The sequence below is a fragment of the Stegastes partitus genome, unplaced genomic scaffold, assembly GCF_000690725.1.
Source record: "Stegastes partitus isolate 25-593 unplaced genomic scaffold, Stegastes_partitus-1.0.2 Scaffold85, whole genome shotgun sequence".
NCBI classification, from domain to species: Eukaryota; Metazoa; Chordata; class Actinopteri; family Pomacentridae; genus Stegastes; species Stegastes partitus.
Genome location: NW_007577816.1, coordinates 646,553 through 671,261, shown reverse-complemented (window position 1 = coordinate 671,261; position 24,709 = coordinate 646,553). Strand labels below are relative to the sequence as shown.

Below are 24,709 nucleotides of genomic sequence, written 5' to 3'. Positions count from 1 at the left end.
CTTTATCCGTTTAACTCAAGCTAAATCTGATTTCTAGCCATTTAAAATGCCTCAGCCTATTCACACCGCATCGCTGCCCTGCACAGTTAAAGTCGTGCTGTGAAGCTATTTCACTATTTAAAGAGTTTTGTTCCAAAATGAGATATCCAATACTTGAGAAATTTGACACCTGGTCCCATAACACTGATAGCCGATATTGAGGCAGAAGTCATTATGCTACACCAGCCTTTCTTATGCTCAGATTCAGCATCTCAAATGATGTGAGGGCCTGTTTCTTGTAGGTTACTATGCAGCAAGCGCACCGTTTTCATTAATATGAGCCCTCAGGCAACACTACATTTGTAAAATTCCAGACTAAAACATGGATTGCATTATGAAGTTCTCTACTGCAAAGACGGGAACATTGTGTGAAGGAGGAGGGATATTTTTTCTTATTTGACTGCCTTAACTGGTCTTCACACAGCATTCTCAAAGGACATGCCAAATGTCATCAGCTCCATCACAACATCTGTCTGCTACTGGGGCCTTGTGACGTCTGATTGAAATTCAAGTAGGAGCTGACAACTAAAATTCAGTTATATCAGATTTACCTGAGTAGCTACCGAGCCTTGGAGCATTGCCATCAACCCCGTCAAAAAAATCCAGTGAATCCCAGTTGTGTTCTGTGGCGAAGGTCACAACTTGAATCTGAAGAAGAAATATACTTTAAAAGCAAGCATGAAAAACACACAATTCAATAAATTCAACAAACATGAGCAGCAAAATGTCTAGCTGTGTAAATAATAGGCCCACGCGCAAATACTGAATCCACTCGTAAAGTCTCTTAATCTCTTATTAAACAATGACACTGGTAGGATTTGCATTTGGGTATTCTCACTTGGATGCCGGCTCCCTCAGGAACAGAGATTTTCCAAGCGCAGTTCAGATAGTTGGCATAAGGTTCTGGATATCCAGGAGAGAGGATAGTTCCTCTGCGGTCTGTTAACACTCCTCCACAGGGAACTAGACAAAAGACAACATATCAAGAAGGAAAGAGAAACAAAAAAAAAAGTCAGTTTTGACAAAGTTCAGGTTAGCCGCAGTCATAAACACATCTGTAAAGCCAGGAGTTAAGGATTACAGTGTCGAAGCAGCAAACTGTGAAACACTGAAGAGCCTCTTTCTGCCTTCTCAAAATGACCACTGATTAATAGATGTTAAATGAGCAACTGTAAAATCACTTAGTGTGATAGAATTCTATTGATTCCAAGGAAAGATTAGAGTTTAGTGATGAAGCCAGCCATAATAATGGGAGATCCTACTTACATAATGTAAATTAACTTATTTTTATGGCTTTCCTGTCCACAAAATATCATTTTCGTTTAGCACTCAGTGGAGCGTAGCATAAAAGGCACACACTTATCTCTCGAGCTACGCAGAAGTAAACTTCAACTCTGATGTGTAATTTCATCTCTCACAGGCCACATAAATCACATCCTTCAATTGTGAGAGGTATTCTAAGTGCACCTTGTTTTTATCAGTGCCACAAATAACATATTTATCAAGCCTCTGAGCTCTCAGACGAATGCTGATTTGGAGTCGCTGACCAGGTTGTGCTGACACTGACAGGCACTGGGATCTATTTGAGCGTGGTTAAAAAACAAAATTAAAAAAATGGCAAGAGCAGCTACAATTTCTTCATTGCTTTTCAGACGGGTGCCAATTGCCTGAGTATCCAGCCAGCAGCATTCTATGCAGTATTTGGCTCTGCTTTTTGTCCATTAAGGATTGTGCTAACCCAGCCTTGCAGGGCCAGAATCCTTTGGATTATTTCACACAACAAAACAGAACAATATGCATCTCCTGTCTATTGAAATATAGTTCTGCTGGGTAATACAGAAACATGCAATAAACTATTGGCGTGTGACAAGATTTTGCAGAGAGTCAGCAAAATCTTTTACACAAGAGAGAACTCAGTCTCTCTTTGCCTTTGCTCTGTTGAGAACCATCCTTCTGCTGTCGCCAACTGCAATGTGTCTATCAGACATCTGCTAAGCCATGACGTGTGTTTCAACATTCACCTTATATCATTTTCAGCTTGTCACAAGTTTGACCTTATCAATATTTTACAGGTGATATGTTCCTTCTTGCAGACACTAAGAAAATGGTGTCTAAGTGACTGCTTTGTTCCTTCATTCTGGGTGACATGTTGGGGAAAATGGCTTCTGTGCTGTATCTCAGAGCAATCACAGGGTGAAGCAATCATACTCTCATATTATCACCACCGCGGTAATAACTGCTTCCTCTAACGCATATCACATCTAGAGGATTCAATACTGACAACGTTTAACTCAACTGAAGGACACCAGCTTTGAATGATTGTTTTGAATTCTGATCTGCAAATAAAAATGAATAGAGCACATTAGTTAGAATGTCATGTCATATTCTGTAGACACTCTTATACGCTATGAAGTGCCATACACTAAATAACACGGCAGGTGTCCAGACTATCAATGTCAAAAACCTTCTATTCTATGATACAATATCTTTCTGGCTCTTCAAACCCTCCTTTATAGAGAGTATGAAAATAAATGTGGTTTTCATCATTAGACCTTCATGAGCTACCAATTTCAATGCTGAAAAAAAAATAAATCCAAACCGTTTTAAGGAGAGCAAAATACAGGACGGATCTGTTTTGTTCTGTTATTTCTACAATTTAAATCAATTTAGGAGGTAAGCACATTTCTGACAAAAAGCAGCAGATCAGGTATTTTAGAATGATTTCACAACTCACGAGTCCACTGTGCCGTCAGTTAATGTATCCGGTCAAGCAAGATTAGAAATCCTAGCAGCCATAAAGGCATTAATTCTGTCACCCACCTCAATCTGAGGCAGCCTCATATGTCAGAGCTACCGAAGGAAGACGAGCTGGTGAGCTTATGAGATGCTATTTTGCACTATTTGATGTTTAGCAAATTCACAGCAAAATTTAATTTGAAATGTGTTAATTAGGGTTTCAAAGCTCTACGCACAATGTTTGTAACGCAGGTGGTTCACATTGCATGCACTCAGCCAAGGTGAATGTCTCTCTCTCTCCCAAAGCCTGAAAAAGTAGTTTGAGCCTTTATTACCACTCAGACTTTTTTAATTATTCGTATGTGGGTGTAGAGCCGTCGTCTCTTTCTGCAGCTGGTACCAAATGCAGCTGTTCGCATTGTAACAGGAAAATGAAAGTGTAACACCAGTATTGGCCTCTCACCGCTGTCTTTTTGTTCGTTTTTGGACTGACAAGGATTTTTTAGTTTGTTTTCAAGGTTGTAAACTGAGGTCAACCAGCCGGATGCTCTTGCGTGTTGTAGACACAAAAACGCTTTGCCGTGCCTGCAACTAATCTCTGTAACATCTCACCTTTTCATCTATGAACCGCTCAGACTTTAAGAAACTTTTACGTCACTGCTGAAGACCTGCATTTCATTTGCATTCAGTTCAATAGAGACACTCTGACTTCATCTTTTATTATCATGTAACTTTTTATTCTTATTGTTTTAATGTCTTTGTTTATTCACATTTGTGTTTTAGTCATTTGCTTCATGGACCGATATTGTACCTGTGCAACACTTGGTTTTCACTCTTTTAACTGTGCTTCATGAATACATTTGCCATAATTGTTCCTCATTGTAATATTTAACCTATACATATCTAAATGACTTGTAACATTTGTTTGTTTAAAGGAAATAAATAAATGTGTACTTATACATGTAAAAGTTGCGTTTTGTAAATTTTAAGATTTATTTTCACCCACCTCAATGTGACACAAAACCAAGCTATATTTAGTAATCACTCTCAGGGCAAAAGACATGATGGATTTTAGCCAGTGAAGATCATTGTTATTATGCATAATACAGGGAGCAAAATGAAAACACAATCAAAATATCGCTGCTTTTTTGCATTTGCTTCCAAGCTGCTGGAGTGGGAGATGGTGTGATTTCGCAAAACTTACATTAAATATGTTGCACCAGAATTTCTGATGCTTACTTTTTGGGGGGAAAAAGTGCTAGAAATATTAGTCATATAGAGACACTATTAGTCAAACTGGCAATAATTTTTACTGTTATTATAGAAAGTTTAGTAAACTTCCAAAGGTTGCAAGACCTCGAGAGCAGTTCATGTTGCTCCACAGAGGCACTCTGGCCTGACTTTACCGCACAGCCCCAGACTGAGACACTTTAATTGGTCTTGGGAGGTTATTTCAAAACAAGAATCCACTGTTAAAAAAACAAGCTCTGTGCGACACTGTTTACTTGTTGACACCTTCGGAAAAATGTTTAGGCCAACAGTGAATTCCACAGTGTGGGCATACTAAGTATGAATCATGGCAATCTGTGAGCTTATGTAATATTTGATGGTGATGATTTTCTACAGTCAGAACTGATTTATTAAGTGTATGAAATACAATCACCTTTCACTCAGCTGTACAGGGAATAAACCAATAAATAATGCATTCATTTGTTTTTCTTTAACTTGACATATAATATAGACAGCATAGGACCCTTTCCCCTACTTCCACAATCTAATGGGACATAAGATGTTTAAAGAGTCCATCACTTACACATGACACTGAAAAATTGAGACATCATCCACATTATTAAATTTTTCAAAAGCTCGCTCTAAAAGACTAAAGGTCAAACTCCACTGCTATTAAACAAAAACACCTATTTATTCAAGTCAACTATTTTCCATAAAATTCAACCAGAGTCCACCCAAACATTATGCATCCATTCAGGCGAGGCTAATTAAATCACGATAGACTGCTGTACTAACTCGCCAGCAAAACACTAAATCAGCAGCTTTGTGTTTGTGAAATCAAACGCAAAACAAGTCTTGCACAATGAACCAGGTCAATCGCAGCTGGATAAGGAAATGGAAATACATCTTGTGAAAAACAGGTACCTCACAGGAGAGCAGTGACTGATGCCGTCATATCCCATAAAGAAGGCTTGAGTAATTGAGCATAGTGTTTTTGTTGAAGCTTCCATGAAACTATATCCATTATTCTGGACGAGTACACTGCCGCTGGGGGAGATGCTGCAGCCAGATTCAATCTCCAGATAAAAATCACTGTGTTTAAAATGGAACTGCGCGTGCCACTGCTATTCCCTTACCATTTGGCAGTAAACCGGGATGAACCCTGGCTTGAAATCGCCCGCACTCGCTGGCTGGGACTTTCTGCTGGCTGGCACGAGGCCTGACTTCCATAGATTTTGCCGTACTTCATCCATAGTCCTTTATCTTCCCAAGGTAGACACGGGGGTGTCTTCGTGAGACTGAGAGCATGTCCTTCAATATGTGTATACATTTGGGTAACAGTGTGTGTCGACGAGGCATGTAAATCTGCTCATGTGTATGTATCCGGTGTGTGCAAATTCCCACACATATTTATGCATACAGGGCTCTACGTATGCAAGCCAAACAGCCATGTAGAGAGAGATGCTGGTCCCTTAGGTAGATGGTCCACACCTTAAATGGACCACCTAGTGTCGCTGTAATAAAAAGGCTCCTGGACCACTTCCTTATATTTTCCATCTACATTAAAAATACATTTGTTTACCAGCAATTTGAATTTAATTTTTTATACAAAACATGAGTAGATGTTGTGCTGCGCTACGACACCACCACTACAAGGTGACTACTGCCACACAGAACACACAACATGGTGTTCTCTGTTTGAGCTGAACAACAGTATGAAGCTGTAGGTCGACCATCTTTTGGAAGTGCTCAGAGCTCAATGACTGTAGTTTACTTTTCCTCACTGCGGCATTAAAACCAGCAACCCAGCAAAGCTTCATTGTCTTAAAACAAGCAATTAAATGCTATAAAGACATTATGCTGTGCCATGACCCTAATTCTACATTTATTATGGTGACAGAAATAGCTGAGATTACTCACAACTCTTTCACTGATTGATTTTAAATGACCAGGATAATAAACCTGCAATGACTGATTTTTTGGGGGGGTCATTTTGAGGCAGCAAAAATATATTGTGACTACAGGACTGACATATCTCCTCTGAAGTGAGCTAACTACTAACTGTGGATTTGGAGCTGAGCAAGCAGTATACAGTGGGTTTACTAGAGCTACACTCTAAAGCAGCACTATAACAGATATAAGTGAACCAAAACATTACAGTCATGGGTCAGACAGCTGAACAATTGCTGAAAATTCTTTATGAAGCTGCAGATGCGATTGATCATTCTCTGCATGTTTATCATTAACAACCTCTATCACATTGTCACAACATTTTCATATTATTGTTCAAAACACTGGTAAAAGATAGATTACAGCAGCTTTAACTCTGTAATGTATATGCAGTAGAGTATGTAGTATGGTTCTTAGCTTCACATAACAAGGATGTCCTGCAGGTTATTGTATTGGACACATAAAGGCTATTATTAGATTGGGTGTACCTGATAAACTGGTAACCCAGTTTACTGCATAGGGACAAAGTATATCACTTTACAGTTTCTGCATAATGCATCATGAAAGAAACGTTTTGCCCGGCAGTGTAATATCTTATAACTTCTATAAATCATTATGTTGTTTTAAAGGTTGTCCACATACATTTAACAGCAGAGCCACTGTACCGCACATCATTAGATAATAAACTATACATATATCGTGTATTAGAGATGAAAGTTCTTTAAAGATCTGAAGTAAAGTGGGTATTGTTGTTAACTTTTCACAGATATTTATTTCTCTATTAATCTAGAAAAGTACATGAGCTCAAATCTCCCGTCTGGGCAGAACATTTGTGTGACACGCTGCTCTGTTCGCCCTTCCCTGTTTTATATTGTCTGATATACTAAAACCAGAGACGGACAGTTGCTTTGAAATGGGTGACAGATATTAAGAAAAGTAATGACAAGGGAAAAACGGACACAAACTGATTTTGTGCACCTGCTCCATCCTTCTAGATCTGTGTGTATGCACATGAGTCCATGCAAGGGAAGCGGCAAAGGTTAGTGGATGAGGACGCTTACCAACACATGTGGGCACAGTGCCGTTCCACTGGGCCAGGGCATTGGGCACGGCCTCGCACCTGATGGCGTTGGAGCCGTGCAGCATGTAGCCTGGATTGCATTCAAACAGCACCACCATGCCGATGCCAAAATCATTCCCTATCCGCTTCCCAAACCGGGGTTCAGGGACCGAGCTGCACTGAGTGGCGCTTGTCCGGGGGACAGCTGGGGATAAAAGGATGGGAGGAAGCAAGATGAGAGAAAGAAAGACAAACAGTGGTGGGTGTGTTGTGTTGGTCAGAAACACAACAGGGAGAAGGAGAGAGGGCAAGACAAAGGAGGCAGAATGAAAAAGTAGAAAAGCCTTTGTGAATCTCCTCGCACGTCATTAGTCACTCTCGTCTGCTATGCCAGGATAGGTTATTGGACTCCACGTCATTCTGATCTGCTCAGCCAAGCCCGGCCACATCCAGCGGCACTTGACTGAGCAGCCCTTTATGTGATGAGTTTAAAGCGTAAGTGTCCGCTTTACATTCACGCAATGCATGAAGTAAGTCTGCACATCAAAATGTTGGACACATATTAGAAAAAGCAACCTTACCTTGGTAGACAAAATGGAATCCTTTGGCTGTTTCTGTTCCATTTGTGGTAAACTTGAGCGTTATCTTGTTTCCTGAACTCAAGGGCAGTGTCTCGCCTAAAGTATAATCAAATACCAAAGGATATATTATCAAGACTTAGTTTCAATTGTGCTGTATAACAACAGTGACAAAAAGTGACGAGTACAATACATAAAAAGAAACCCTTGGTAACTTTGAATTGATCAACACACAAAAAAAAGGAAATATGCTGATTCAGTTCTGTGTACCATGTCGCTTTTTGTGTCTTTGTGTGTCTGTTTATACACAATCTGATCTACAAGAGCCAGAAACAAAAGATCTAATTCATTTCTAATTTTCAACATTGTGTCACAGTCTAATCAAATGAAGTGCGACTACAGTTTACACATGCTGGTGTGCTTTTGTTATTTTAATTGGAATATCAGAAGTCTATTCAATTGCAATCATAATGTATCATGTAACATCAATGCAGAAATGAAAGAGGGAAAAAAAAATCTTTATTCTGAGCAGCATGAAGTTGCATGGATTTCAGATTTTTCACTTGTCGAGGAAAAATAGTTATTTGATTAGAATTGAGCTGAGAGATTAATGTACTGTCTCGTCTGAAATGCAAAAATCTCTACTTCTTTCAATCCTCTACCAAAACCTATGAGTTTGCTGTATAACAAAAACTAGGCTTGAGGGTCACAGAGCTATGTTTTCACCTGAGTGCGATCCATAAATGGACGAAAGAAGGGCTGAATCGGTTGAGGATCCATCGTAGATTTCGACCACATCACTGGTCAAAGTCTGGAACACCACAAACTGACCGAAGAGCACTACAATGAAAAGAGAGGGCAGGACAAAAAAATAAAATAAACAGAGAATACTGAGTTGTATCAAAACATGATGGTGAATTTGGGCCAAATGTAAAATATTATTTGTAAACATTCAGCTCATTCACTTGGGTTTTTAATGTCCCTGGACAGCAATTACCAGGCACATTCAAATTATTACCGCTCTTCAATCTTTGTGACACTTTGAACCAGTAACACAGAGGTTAATGTTGTTTTGACAACAAAGCTCCCTTTTGCTTGAAGGGTAAAGTATCCAATATGATTTGCGTGGGTCTCCATCCGAATGGACATCACAAATTTAAATTACACTGATATTTTTACCAAACACACACGTTTTCACAGTTTCAGTGTCTTTGCAACACTGAGGGCTAATCAGTTTCATGTCATTACTTCTTCTGATTTCCCACAATCCCTAAGTAAAGCTACTATATCGAGGTTTTGTTTACTTATATCTGTAATGTGTTGTGTTGAACAGAAAAGGAGCAATGTACTTGTAGACACACCCGCACCACAGGTCTAGATAGGTTTTGCCTATTTAGATTTCACAGTATGAATTCATTTAAGACTAATGTCAAAAAGCAGCATAAATGCACTTTGAAGCTTTAAAGACTGTAGTAAAAATTGTGACTACTAATGCCATCTCCTTTCTGGGCACTGTTTCCTGAAGCAAATCCACATTTTTTCTCTACTTTAAACCTTTCGATAACATTTTCTGAACAACCAATAATTAGGTATTCCTTTGAATTTTGTGTTTCTTTGGTGTGTCATGGCATTTACCATGTGGAGAATAACCCTCACACAATACAGCGTAACACTTAAAGTCAAGCTAAAAGCATCTTTAGGCTTCCATTTCTGCTGTTGAAAATGCATTTATAGTACATTACAATAATTCTGTAATATAAAAAGGACTGAAAAGTTCTTTTGTACATACTACCTTTTCCTCTTATCTGTTTGAGGGGTATGTTGATGGGCAGCAGATTGACAGCAGCTGACACTGTAAAGCTCGGACAGCAGCAGAAGAAGCGTAAACAACCTTGTACACCAGCTTTAAAGCGATGGGCAGGCAGTGTTTTGTTAGAAGTAGTATTGAAGAATAAAACACCAGCAACAGGCCAAAGTGACATTTGCAGTTAAGTTTACATGCTGTTTAATGCGCTGCAGCTGACCAGCTAATGTGCTATCTTGCCCCCAAACTGACATTTGCTGTGCACTTTTCCTCTGTAAATGTTTGTTTGCTCATTCAACAAGCTTTTTTTTTTTTATTTATTTTTTTATTACTACTTTATGCAAACATGGACAAAACTGAAGCAATTTAAATGTCAATATGGAATAAAGGCCAGCAGCAATCTGATGCAAGAATGCAAAGAAAAGGGCTACCCATTTACATGAATCTATTAATCCATCCATCCATTATCTATACACCGCTTAATCCTCACTACGGGTCGCTAGGGTTAATCGTCACTAGGGTTACTGTGGGAGGAAGGTGGAGAACCTGGAGAGAACCCACACTGCATGGGGAGAACATGCAAACTCCACACAGAAACATCCCAGGTGTCCTCACCAGGACACGAACCGGCGACCTTCTAGCTGTGAATCTACGGTGCTAACCACCGAGCCACCTTGCAGCCCCTACATGAATCTAAACATAACATATATTATATTTCTAAAACCAAAAAATATATCAAATTAAAATTCCGCCATTTTGGTTTCTGATTGTTTCGTAACAAATTATTGGTCGATATGTATGAAGTGCAACTTGAGTTGGTCTTGAATATTGGATGTGCTGGTTTCTGTCTTCAATGGCAAGTGTTCAACAAACAACCGCAAAACCCAGAAATGAATAAATAAACAAAGACCTCTCACCGGGTTACTCAGAAAGTTACCCAAGCTGAAACATGAACTATGCAGAGAAGGCAGTGTAGAGCCTGACCTTTTATTTAATTAAACAGCTTTTACTTAATAAAAGGTCACGTGACAACATTACTATTTATCCCAAAAGTAACAATTAAATCTTATCCTCAGTTAAAGCAGTGAGGGAGAACTTATGATAATGAAAGCAGAGTTATTTAAATAATGTTCTGCATAAATATTTCCAATTAAGCATTCTGATTATATCAATGTGTACATGCCCTTGAAAATAATCTGATTCTCCAACCAAATGAATAAACATCACAAACTGGATCACTAGTTCTGTGATATTGCGTGTGTTTGTTGTTGTTCATGCCTGTGCACAAACGTACAGATAGTACAGTATGCGTGTGCATTATCAGCGGTAAGATTACAGCCTCAATCTCACCCTTTGGTGAACAGGCGCTTTGAGAGAGCTCCATATTTTTCATGCACTTCTCTTTTATCCCTCTTCCCATTTTGCCTCTTTCCCTACTCTTCCTACTAATGAAGTTGGGCATTCACCGCATTATCACAATAAGTTGATTTTTTGTGCGTTTCATGGGGCCGAGCTGTGCTAATTAGTGTCTGCACAGTGTTTTTCGAAAACGCCAGCAAATATCCAGCTAAAGAACAGGCAACAACAGCCACAGGAGCGGTGGGTAATTGAAGCAGTGCACAATACAGGTTCTATCTACAGTGAAGCTGCATCATGTTGGGTAAACCTGAGGATCATGTCACCAACTGACACCTCACACTGAGCCATTCATGTCATATGGAAAAGCACTCGCATGGAGCAGGCACGGATCTCCTTGTACTCAGCTAAATGCCAGGCACCACAACAACAATGACATTAGATTTCTACAAGGCACAGGTTATGGAAACAAATCATAAACTACTAATATTTTACCTGTCCAAATAACTTTTACATAGTTTTAATCATCCGGTGTGTGTGGATTTATTTGAAAAGTGTTCAATTAAAAAGAAAATAATGACTAACAATGAACACTGTTGTATCTTTAATACAGGGAAAACACTAATTAATCAGAAATACCATCCTGGTTTTCTCCAGTGGGTTTAATCTAAAAGAAATTGCCTTCCTAAATACCAAATTCAAAACTACTAAAGTATATGCAGCTTTTAAAAAAAAAAAATCCCTTCTATATTTTAATAGAGCAAATCAAAGGTGTGTATAAAATTATAAAATCCCAGATAATCAGTTTGAGACAGCACATTTTCTAACTTGTATGTTATCTTTCCCTGTTTAACTATATCAAATAAACTAACAATGTAGAAGCAACTAAAAAAAAAATCAAAAAATAGTCTGGTTTTTTCCCAGCAAAAGGATCCACCAATGCATTCACTACATCTACATGCCTTAAAGCAAAATACACATAAGACCAACCTGAAAAGGTGTAAAAGAAATAATAGGGGTAGAAAAAACCAAAAAACACCATTAACAGAGGCAATTGTTAAAGGTAAAAAAAAATAAAAAAAAAATAAAATAAAAAACAGCAGCATATGTTTGTCCTTCTGGCTATGAATTATGGAGTAGCTTTCTGTCATCTTTGCTTTGTAGCAGTACGGATCTCCTCTGGCATGTAGCCTCACAGTACGCCACTGTGAAACCATTATACCCACCACAAAACTAAGAAAGACACCAACAGTGAGACACACCGAGGCACTGAGTAAGAAACAAAACTAAGGGACTAAACAACGCCTAAAAGCCCCCGGAGGCAACGCTGTATCGTCCGTCCCTAGAGACGGTGGTTTGGACCGACCGCCAAATGACCGGCCGAGTACTGAAGATGACTGAAGACGGAGAGCGAGCAGGAAGGAGGAAATGTTGTTATAAGCACAACAGTTTCTATGTTTTTATAATAAGGCTGCCGTACTTGTTCAGTGTGACATGAAACAACAAATCGAACACACGCAGCAGCCAAAGACAAACGACAGCCAAAAAACTCTGACAAAGCAAAACAAAAAAAAAAGTAAAAATGCAAATGCTCGCACACACACACACACACACACACACATATATAAACACACAAAAAAGGTGCCTCACACAGAGCAGCACTGGCAGACCTGTTTCTTTATCTGTTGAGTAGTGAGAAAGCCAATGGCTGAACCAGAGTCTGAATAAGAGATGATTTTACCCCTAGGGACAGCTCACTGCTGTGGTATTAGCATACCAACACCGTGCTATGTTGAATAGGCTGCACTCCCCTGCTTTGGGAACACACACAAAAACACGAGCACTTGTATACACACTCTCGCGAGCACATTGTCGCTCATTTCTGCCTCTAATCCAAAGCCAGTCATGCATGACTCCAATCTGCTCCTTTGCTGTAATCACGTCCAGATATTAAGTCAATAAATCATTGGAAACTTGTTACCTAATTTATGCAGGACTATGATGAATCTGTTGTCCTCTGGGCCTAGTCATGGCGCTGTGCTGCGATGCACTTGGACAATGAACAACATTTTCATGTCTGCATCCTCACCTTGAATTATCCCAAAGCAGTTAAGTCACTTTAATTGCACACCTCTCTGGGTATTAGATGATCATATTTGTGAATTCCTATATCTCGTCCCACTACAGCTGCTGGGCACTGATAAAGCAAAAAAATGTGAAATTGTAGGTTATGCCTTCTCTCGTGTGATGGCAATCTAATTTCTTGTTTTGTTTTTTTTCTCTTTGGTGATTTTCTGCCAGATATGAATTGAAACAGGGGGGCTGTTTTAATTAATAATGCAATTTATATTATCAAGTAAACATTTTAGTTAATTGTACCTTACACCACTTGCAGAAAATAAAGGGACGAGAAGATCACTGCTGCAACACTTAAGAATAATTTTACAAGATAAACGTAGTTCCATTTGTACAAGATATGTCTACGTCAAACCAGTCTAATTTTGTTGAACCACTGATTGTATGATGGTACACACACACACACAGACACACACACACTTCCCGCAGGGATTTGCCAGCGCGCTCACACTGTGTAAAACCCTTGCCACCACATCTCAAAGGTGCTCTATTGGGCTGGGATCTGAAGAAAGTGCAGGGAAGTGAAGCAAATTAACATCACTGTCATGCTCCTGGAACCATTATGGGATGATGAGTGCTTTGTGACAAGGCTTGTTATCCTGCTGGAAGTATCCATTTGAAAAAGTGCAGACGGCGGCGATGAATGGGTGCACCTGGTCAGTAACGACGTCTAAGTATGTTGTGGTGTCTGAATAGCGCTTGGATGATATTAAGAGGAGCAATGTGTGCCAAGAAAAATATCTGCACTGCATTGCACTTCAGTAAACAACCAACACTGTGTGCACCTCGCAGGATGATTCCATTTATAGTTTACTCTGCTTTCTCTCTGTAGCATAATCCTTGTATATTTTCATTTTTTTTATTTTTTAATTACACTAGTGGGTATAGTTAGGTGGGTATATATGGGTACAGTTTTTAAACTAGAATGGTCTTACACTACAGATGTCTTGTTTTTATCTTGCACAGTTTGTTCGTTAATTTATAGTTCTTTGCACTGAATAGGATTGCACCCAATTTCGTTGTACTTTTTTTTGGTATAATGACATTAAAGGACTCTGATTCTGATTCTTATGCACAACAAATGTTTTCTTTCCTTGGAGTAGGCAGTTCACAGCTTCAATCATTTAGAACAGGCTCCCACTCATAAAAAAGTTAAAAGCCATTGTTATAAATAACCCAGGTTAAAAATGTTCTTAAATCCAATGCATTGTTTTGGGTTTGGTTTTTTTGAAGATAAGCAGTCATGACCCTTGCAGAAGTTCTTTATACGTCATGCTCTGCAATTCAGCATATTCAACTTGAAACAATCTGCCAACGATCAGCTGTAATTTGAGTGGGTTTTACATCATCGCAGAAAGAACTGTGTGGGAGACACAGCTGTTAAAAACTCAAAGTTTAGGGGTTAAACGTAAATAGAGAGAGACATGTGAAGTCAAGCAAAATTGTCATATTTAGTATCTTGAGGATTTACTGCCTGAAGTCTTCAACCTTCCGACATCTGCACATGTTCTCTCAGGCCACTGCTACAGCTACCTCCACCTCCACCTCCACCTCCAGCTTGTTCAGAAAGAGCAGCAGAGCTGGACAGAGATCAAAATTGTTGTTGGTTGTGTTGGCTCCCTTTAGATTTACTGTCCTGCTGAGTTATAAAAAACCATTAATGAAGTTTTGATGCATGTGATTAAACCTGAGCACAAATAATGTTAGTCTCTCTCACTCTCTATCAAATTGATTGATTGCTCCATGTCATATCCTCGTTGTTTGATTTGTTCAGACATTTGAGTTTTTTGTAGACAGTGACATAAGGCTTTACAGTCGATAGCTTTGCCCCAAAATTGGAGTTAAGCCCCTTGTTTCCGTGTGACTTTTGAAGTACCCTTGTGCCTCTTTCTATTATTTTACTGCAAGTGGATTTTTGTCAGTCCACAGAACTCTGCAACTCTTCTGTTGACTTTTTGTACGTGACTACAATCTCTCTGTTTTTCAAGCGGAACAGGGGTTTCCATCTTGTGGTGTCAGTTTCCAGTTTTTCTGTGCACATCCGATCTTTACAATGAAAACCAACTAACCTGTCACATCTGCAATTTCTTTACGCATCACAATTACCATCTTCATTTGCATGGTCACGTTTTTACTCTTACCACTGACAGACAACTCCATCTCAATATAAGTGGCAAATCACAGTTTTTTAGGGCTACATGTGATGTCTCTTGAACTAACGTCAAAAAGAGACACAGCTGTCACACAAAATTGGAGTAGTAACTTACCTACAACTTCAACAATGACTTCAAGTTTACCGTTCTAATAAACAACTAGTTGCTAATCATTGTTTTTGTTCACATGCAGCCACCCTGCAGAGAGGCACATTTAATCCTTGCTAGCAGTTTCACCAGATGTAACAAGATCTGTAAAAATGTACACAGAGTTGTGTATACCTAAAAGCAGTCAGAGGGAAAAAACAATGAGCTGCTACAGAAAAAACAAGACATTGTGGTTGTGTATGATCACTTTGGTTTCAGTAAATATGATACAGAACAGAACAAAGCTATATAGAAATACTACAGGAAAGATGTAGCCGCTGAAGGGGAAAAAAAAACCCAAACATTTTGTTTCTCAAAATATTATGCTTAACAAAGGTCTAAATACAGCATTTGATATAAAAAATATAATATGCAGTGTATATAAAAATGGTCAAAATGATTATTTATTTGTTTATTTAAAAAGTTTTTCAAACTAAAGTGTTCTTACTGCTAAATATAAATCTTACTGGGGTCCAAATCCATGATTCTCTGTTTTAAGCTCAGAGCAAATTCACTTAATTAAAACTGCTGACTTTGAAGACAGACTTCACAGACAAGGGTGTTTAAAAATAACAGCTAAATTACTTGTTACAAAGGTAAAAGATAAAAAATTATTCGTAATATTAATTTAGGTGATATCGCTGAAATACAGAGCCTGGAGAAAAAAAAAAATATGTAACCGCGTAAATACGTACAGTGTGGGCTGTATATTGATAACAGCAGAACACAGGGTGATTGTTTTTGATTTCTATTTTAGTATTTTATTTTCTGTGAAGAAAAGTCTTAGAGTGTTTTCTATATATCTGATCGTCTGTGGTAACATTCAACATTGCTTTGCAGTGAAAGACATGTTCTGTCAACCTACCATGTATTTCAACAGGAATGGAAGTAGTTTGGATTCTGAGGCTGGGTCTCAATTTGACTACATGATCTGTTAAGAGTTGAGACAATCAAAAAGAACAAAAAGTCCCCTATCGCAAGCAGGCATGAGCAGAAAAGGCTAGAAAATATATCTGACTGGCTGAAGGCTACAACCTCTTCTCTATAAATTTTGTCTGCACATTTCATCTGGCCTCTTTATCATTTCGGCTTTTGGGATGGAGTCCTTTCCCTGTCAAAAACAAGGGCATGTGCTGCAGATAGGATCATTACAATACAGAGGGGGAGAGAAGTGTCATAATCTCAGAAAGGTTCTTTCAGTCTGCGACTCTCCTTCTCTCTTTCTATGTGATCTTTTGCCTCGTGAATGAAAGCGCGTGGCCCATGGGATCATTTGTGCGTAGCGTTTAGTTGACAGAATATTATAAAAACCCGTGTATGCCAGCCAGGAAAATAAACTGGAATGAAATAAAATGAAAATAATAAAATAATCCAAAAAGCAACGGTGTGATCCTCTTGTGTGTAATATCTGGCTTGTACATACACTTTCTGGAATAAGAGACACACTGTTTATTTCAGTCTTTTTAAAGAAGTGAAATTGTGAAGTAGCTGAGAAGAAAATGAAAAAGTTTTTTTCTGCAGAAATGTTGGTGATCTGTTTTTTTGAATGCTTGCCAGCATTTTGGAATGTATGTCTCTTGAAGTAGCAACATATAAATACTTGGAGATGTACAGTAAATGCAAGGATAATTTTTGAACTATGCTTCTGGTTGAAGCTACTGCTTTTTGTCATGTGTCAGTCCTGTATATTTGGATATTAAAGCAATTTGACTTATGAATTGTCAGTGCTCCACTCATAACCAGGAGATGTGGCTACTACTGCTACAAAACTAAGAAAATACGGCTAAATAAAGACACAGCAGCTTTATCTGAAAACACATTCATGTGACAGTCTTTGGGGAAGGTCTTACTTGTTTGTGTTATGTGACAACAACATGCTTAAATGGAGGATTTACAATAAAATATTCAGGGTAACACTAAGTGGTTGCACACAGTCGCGGAACTACAGCATTTCAATTTTATTCCATTTGACTCGGATGGGGGCAAAACTCAACAAAACCTCGCCACCAGATCAATTCTCAGTGGTGTTAAAATAGTTTTGATGGAGTATTTATCTAAAATGGAGTATAAAAGTCAGATAACAGCCTCTGGTTCTGAGGTATCATGTTGAAGCTAATCAGTGAACCTTGGCTACCTCTGCAGGGTCTCTATCTCCCTCTGCCCCTGCCTCTGTCTGAAAGGTCTTAAAAGGATTTTGTCTGACAGTGAAGCAGGAGTGAGTTTTCCCAACTCCAAAAACTACTTCCACCCCTATTTTGTGCTTTATCGTTTTGTCAACTACACCAAGATGCGAATCATCCGTGTATCTATTTTATTGAGCCTTCACTTCTCTCTAATTTCTGTGTTTTTTTCCCAGCCAGCTATAAATCACTTGCCTACTAGGTGACTTTGCTAAGTATCCAGCTCCCAGCACTTTGTTCCTATAAACTGATTACTTGTGTGATTAGCTACACACTTGAACATTTGTTGTTTTTTTTTTAACTGACTCAAACATCCTTTTAAAAAAGGCACATTTTTCAAGATGAACTTCAGCAGCTTGAACTTTTTGGCTTTGTGCTCCAGAAAAATGTAATTACTTTATCTGAGATTTTTCTTTCTTTTCTAAAGGCTTTAAAAATATATACATACACAAATATTTTCTGGCCCATAGTGCTGTTCTATCATGAAAAGTACATTTTAAGGATATGCATTCCTTTTCCTAGAGGGGTTTGAAGTCTGTCTGTGTCAAAACAAATCCACTGAGATCAGGTGGATTGAAAATTACTGTCTGTGATAAGTGGCCAATGATGGTCTCCTGCAGCTGACATTTTTACCCCGATATCCTGATTTCCATTTGTTTACTTTGTGCTAAACTGCACAAGAGTTGCAGTCATGCTATTGGAAGAATCTGCTTGCAGTTAAAAAGTTGTATTTAACCTTTGAATAAGTGGGAAACAGAAGTTCCTACTGACACAAAGTCTATCTAAAAAAAACTATCATCAGATCTCGCTGTGACAAGCAACTGCTCAGGATGCCACTAATGTAAGTGGAAAAGTAACGCAAGCCCGTTTTTGCCCACAGCCACTGGATTAGCTACATGTGCCTTAAGGCAAACTATGCACAAAGCCCAGATGAGGTGTTAAAGACACTCACAGCACAGGCAATAGTGAAAGGTAAGAAAAATGGAAGCATATGTTTGTCCTTCTGGCTATGAATTATGGAAGAGCTACCTGTCGTCTTTGCTTTGTGGCAGAGCAGGCCTTCTGAGATTCTGGACTGTGACAGCATACACAAGCCTCATTTACAGAAACCAAAGGGATTATATGACAGCACAGACACATATATTTTTAATGACCCATTATCGCAGTGAAATTGCATCAGCTCTTTTGGCAGGGAGTATGTGGCTGCACCTTGGCACAAGCTGTATGCAGTCCATTAGGCTTCTGTCTTGGGTAAAAACACTCTGTGGACTGAAAGTTGTAAGTATTGGTCACTTTAAAAGAGGATGGAAGGGGGGGGGGGCGGGGGGGGGGGGGGGGGGGGGGGGGGGGGGACACGACACACAGACATGTACATGTAACTGTTCTGTAAACTTCCAGTTTTAGCTGCACTCTTCTTACATTTTATTTCTTGCTTGGGTCTTTATGATCTTTTTTGCCACCTGACTCTTGAAAGGTGTACAGAGCTGTTCAGGGGCGGATGACACAAGTTAATGCACTGACACAACATGCACCCACAATCAGATCACCTTGAGAACCGTAAGTTGTCAAATCCAGTCTTTCTAGTGTGTGACTGACACTAAAATTTGAACAAAGGCAGACTCTTTAATTACAAATCCACACTGCAGAAGTACCTTTCAAGTCAAGGCCAGGCAAAAGCGTAGTTCATATTAGGTTAATCGCATACAGACAAGTGCACATACTGTAAGCTGATGCAGACAGACAAGGTAATGGGTTTTGTGTGGATGTATCTAGTCATGTACTAGGGTGGCTCCAGGCATAATCTTACTCTTCAGCAAACACCACTGATGAGTCAACAATCAGCCCCCGGGGTCAACGTTTTTATGATCGCTCTCAGCAGTTCTCTGTTTCTCTCTCTCGCTCTTCTTCTCATTCCCTGTCTTGCTCATTATAACTCTCACTCATTATCACACTCTCCATCGGACTTGTTCTCTCCAAGACTAAGATCTGTGTGCCTCTTTCTCATAGTTAGACCGACTCCCTTTACCTCTCGCAGTCTCCACGGTCTCTCTCTCGCTCGTTCTGTCCATCTTGTTACAGCCCAGATTTATTACAGCAATCTGTCAGTGCTCCTGTCTCGCCTCCTGACACATTCTGTGGCAGCCATTATGCATATGTTGTTGTTAGTATTATATAGACACATACACTGGAGCTATAAAAAGCCTCTGGCAGATAAACAGAAGTGAATGAATGTTCTGCCGATTAAATCAAATTCACCAATGACTCATAATGAGAATCCTTCTGGCGTGAGTGTACCTTAGGATGAAATGAAACTTTTACAAAGCTAACCACAACTTAAAAAAAAAAAAAAAAGTGTTACAGTGGTCATTTGATCTGCTACACAACTTTAATCAGGTCAGAGGTTTGAGGTACAACACATACAATGAATCTATTGCAGTGTGTTGCAAGACAGGCATTAGGAGTTATCCTAAATTTCTGTGATTTCAATCATACAAATGGCTTTTGAGATTCATCTCGACATTTGATTTGGCAAAAAAAAAATTCAGATTTAATGACCTTTGGTGTGAATGTTACTGCCTGCTTGTGTGAATATTTCATACGCAATCCAATTCAAAACAAAAAAGCACAATTTACAAAGCAAAAGAAAACAACATTCCAATACCAGAAATGCCATGGAGAGTCCCGCTAATTTGGCTTACCTTTGAAGCCATCAATATTCACAAAGAAGGCTGCTCTGAACAAACAAATCCTCTAGGCTAAATACAAACTTGGGCAAAAAAAAACTGTTTACCAAGAAGCACAGTTTGGCATATTTGTGAAATATAAATGTGTATCCACATTTTTAAAATGTATTATTTCCTTGTGTACCACTTTACATAGTGGGGTTTATCTCATCTCCCTACTTTCCACAAGACAACACCATATTTTGTTGAAAGTATAAGACAAAAAAGTTACAAGCTAGGCACTGAACTTTGAATAAATAAGAGTGATGTCATGTGGGGCAGTGTATGTCTGTATGTTTACAAGCAGTGCCCAAGGCAAAGGTTGAGTGCCATGAATAATTCATCCCTTCATGAAAAGAAGCAGAGTTATTGTTTGAAATATGACTACAACCATTATTTCTGACAGAATAATTAAACATTAAAGGGTAAGACAGATGCACATTGTACCTAAATGATATTTGAATGGTGCAAAGTAAAATGAGCAACGTACTGGTGTAAATATGAATGCTGAGGTACCAAGAAATTATGGCTTACAAATAAATGTGGAGCATTTTTATTGACTATCTCCACACTGTGGTTTAAGCACTGGTCTTTGTTTCTAGCTTTTTAAAAAATATATATTATTATCAACTAGTATTCAGCACATAAATGCCTTAAATTAACATGTATATAAGAGGCAAAAGCACAGACCAAGTTTCCAAACTGAAAATACATCATGTTGGACCAGGGTAACCAGTATATTTGTATGATTGAGGTGATGCTTCAGGGAAACCTGAACTAGATTGCACAGTGGCGTGTGATGATGTTATCGAAGGGTGTTTATTATGTGCATACATTAAGTTATATCAGGTGCAAAAGATGTTGTGAAAAAATGCTGTTCAAACAAAAGCAAAGACACATACAGCAAAGCGTGCCCCGATCCACAGGATCTGTTCAGTCAGGGAGGCAGAAACCATGACAGCTTGGGTAGACTACAGTAAATCTAAACAAACTGTTCTATGATACCACTAAACAAAATATCTGCCGGCATCCTACACATGCGTAAACATTGCCAACTCTTTTAAAGCTGCAACAATAGTTGGCAGTGACAGCCTGTTTGAGAATATTTAAACACACACTGTAAACTTGTGCTTTTAGAAAAACCTACAACAGATGACAAAACAAAGAGATGTAGTTGATTATGTCGCCCGTGTTAGTTCAATATGCATATATGCAAAAACCTGCAATTAAAAAAACCCTCATAAATCCTCCTTCGGTGGTGACTTGTACTGCAGGTGTCACAGTTGCCCACATGGTCAAGGAAACAAGATTAGGACCAACATCAACCTTTTATCTGGTTGTCCCTTTATCAGTATAAACAAACAACAAGAACTGCAACAAATGAGGAACGCTGAAATCTTCATCTTTATAAGGAAAATGAGAGTGCTGCTATCTTTTGTATTTAGTCTTGCAGACAGAGTGTACTGTCAGTACTTCAGCAGTCAGCCAGGTGTCTAAGCAACAAGATCGCCTAGAGAGAAAAAAATCAATAACTTACTTCTTTTGTCACAAACTTGGCAAAGCTAAAATTAAAGGAAGATTGATCTTATTTGCGACCTGTGATAATATCATCAACTGTGACATAACGTCTAAGATTTGGGAACATCGAAGCATAGTGCACATACACATGCATAATGCTATTATTTTTTTTAATATGAAGTTATTTTCCAGGCCTGCTTGCTGTATCCAGATCAAATATAGTTGCAATATGATTAATAAAGGACACACTTTAAAAGATAATTACGTTCCCTATTGCACTTTATCTCAATATTCTTGCGGCTGACAGTTGTAACACTGGGCTCCCGTTGTTTATTTTACTTTACTATATTATTGACACTAAGTGTGTAATTTTTACTCAGATACATTTTTAATAATCAACAACTCAAACATTACTTTCCTCTGGCATCCAACATCTCATGGCTGGTTGCCATCCTGGCAAACACTGCCTACACATAATGTCAGGCACTGTTCTGGCACAACCTTTATCAAATATGTTAATAATAATTACGAGGAACACTTGGTTTAATTAATTTTAGGTGTATCCTTCCAACTGTGTCGTGTTCAGTAATACAGTGTGTTTGCAACATAAAGAATTTCAAATATTGAAAAACATTTCATGATATTACATATATCTATATTAAAATCCATATAAACCCTTGTGGCTACACCTTGACAGCACACAATATACCTCCACATAAACCTTCAACCCTCCAACCCAGGTGTAAAACCCTCAGGTCCCAGGGCCAGAGTCAGGAGATGATATTTCCAACTGACCTTTTCCTGCAAGTGCAACCAGGTTGACACAATGTCTGAAAGGCTTATGGTACGCTATCGGTCATATGAGGGACAGACTAAGACACACGCTGGATACTCTACCCTAGGCGCTTACAAATTTCAATTACCTGTATACTAGACACTGAAATGTGATTTCTGTTATCACACTGCCTATAGGCTAGACTCAGCTGCCAAGCTGCAACAAAGAAAACAGAATTTCTCTCCATGTTGTTTTATCTGGAGGTTAAAAACACTGAAATGCTGCACTCTTTATTCAGTAGGTTTAATTTAACCCATATGATTAAGTACAGCAACACAACAAAGTTAAAATAAACATAATTTAAGGGTGGCTACTGTGGTTCCAATATGATGTTGTGTATAACAAATTAATGTCTGGTTTCTAATAGCACTTACATATGCAAACAAGCCCTGCTTTGATGATTGCTATTAAAGCAAAAACTGTGGTGAGCTTGTTTTACACTACTGAGGTTCTGATGTTGGTACGAGGGATATTAGTGCTTTAGCTTTAGCTACATCAAAGATTCACATATTACTGGTAAAATGAGAGATACATGTAGCTGTAGTCCAAACATTTTCAATTTGCTCTAACCAGCCTGTGAATCCCAGTTGCTTTGTTAGCCTTCTACTTAGAGCGCATTTCCTTAAAGCCACACTGCAGCAGTCTCGTTCATCATCAGTGAGACTTTTCAATAGCCTCTGTCTCTACACTCCACGGAATAAATTCATAGGCTCAGGTGGGAATGTTGCTTGGCGACTTCCACACTCCATTAAGCTTCTGCTGGCAGTTTAAGCAAAGGCTGCATTTGTATGCAATATTTATTAAAAAAAAGACCTGTGGGTTCCTGGACTCCGTGAGCAGCGGGAGATGACAACAGAGGATGTAAACTGTTGGACTGCATCATCACACAGGGGATTAATCTGTGTTTCATAAGCACCGGGCTTTACAGAATAAAAACATCTGCCTACATTTCAGCAGCTCTTTATGACTAACATGGAATATTGAGCAGAAACGCATCAAGGTCTTCTAGAGATCTTTGCTGAATTATGTATATAGAGAGGCGCTTGGATAAACTGAGCACCAGAGAATTTGCTTGCTCCATCTATTCCCCGCAGCCCCTCGCTGCTTGACCTTCCTCTCCATTACCTACAGTGCAGAGCATTTTTCATGTCAACACAATCAATTTTTGTTTGCCCTGATCCTATTCTGCTTTTACACCTCTTACAAGAGCGCAAATACTGTCATTCCTCATGTCGCATTTCAACTCATACGTGAGAGTGGAGAGCAGCCGGAAGAGGTGCAGCAGTCACCCAGCAGTGTGTTGCGATGGAATTCGAACATGCATGTATTGATTAAATGGGATTTCATCAGACACATACAAGCAGCTGCTTTCACTGACTGCCTATTCTTCAACTAACAGCTCGATTCTCTGCAAATTCAGTTTCACATAAGAGCCAAGTCTACATGAATTGAATATTACTCGAGCAGCAGACAAGCATTTAACTTGAGCGTCAGCGGCTGTAAGCATCAAACATCCCAATCCAAATGTACAAAACACTGAAATGCATGAAACACAAAATAAGCTCTACAGGGAAATGAATAAATGCAAGTCTGAGCATTTTGTTTGTTTAGTAGAATATCTTAACCTCTGACCAGATTTGGAAAAAAACCTTGATTCCTTCCTCATTATTAAGTGACAACTCACAGAAAAAAATTAAACAATTATCTTGCTTAGCTTCTTTTTCTGGCTTCATTCTTGAAGGGAAATTATTTCAGGACAACTGCACCACATATGGGCTTTAAGCAGCAGCAGTTTAACAAAATATGAGTGATAATTTTTTCCATGATGTGTCATACTTGAAATGCTTACCAAAGTCCCCAGGGACAAAGATGTCATAGACACAGCTCTGGCCTCTGGTGTAATTACGCGGGTAGTTTGGGGACAGCACAGTTCCCTCTGAACCTGTGAAGTGGCCTCCGCAGGGAGCTGTGCAGACAGGTAGGCAAGCAACACAAGCACAGTTAGCAAATGTGAAACAACCAGCTGGCAATACCTGGGGAAATAAGGCAATAAAATACAATCAGCGAATCCATTTTAACTGGAACAAGTGCAAGGTAAGCAGTTGTCCCCAAAAAATGCGACGAAAAGTCACCCTTGAACTTTCAGCTGCTGACAAATTTAGTTTAGGTCAAGGTACAAAAATAATAAAATAATGTGACATTTGTGAGACACTTTGGAGACATTTTCAAAAGGAAAGTCAACTGTAAACAGACAGAAAAGAAAG

The 24,709-nt window shown here is 38.9% G+C and overlaps 1 protein-coding gene across 1 annotated transcript in view; it reads right to left on the bottom strand.

Moving 5' to 3' along the window:
• The window catches only part of LOC103353833 (CUB and sushi domain-containing protein 3), a 218,033-nt gene that overhangs the window by 87,262 nt on the left and 106,062 nt on the right, over positions 1 to 24,709 (bottom strand). The window contains exons 31-36 of the mRNA XM_008276992.1: positions 24,295 to 24,411; positions 8,320 to 8,433; positions 7,597 to 7,692; positions 7,017 to 7,220; positions 878 to 1,002; positions 591 to 687 (exon numbers count right to left, since the gene is read on the bottom strand). Coding sequence (XP_008275214.1) covers positions 591 to 687; positions 878 to 1,002; positions 7,017 to 7,220; positions 7,597 to 7,692; positions 8,320 to 8,433; positions 24,295 to 24,411 — 753 coding nt within the window. The remainder of the gene's footprint in view (positions 1 to 590; positions 688 to 877; positions 1,003 to 7,016; positions 7,221 to 7,596; positions 7,693 to 8,319; positions 8,434 to 24,294; positions 24,412 to 24,709) is intronic.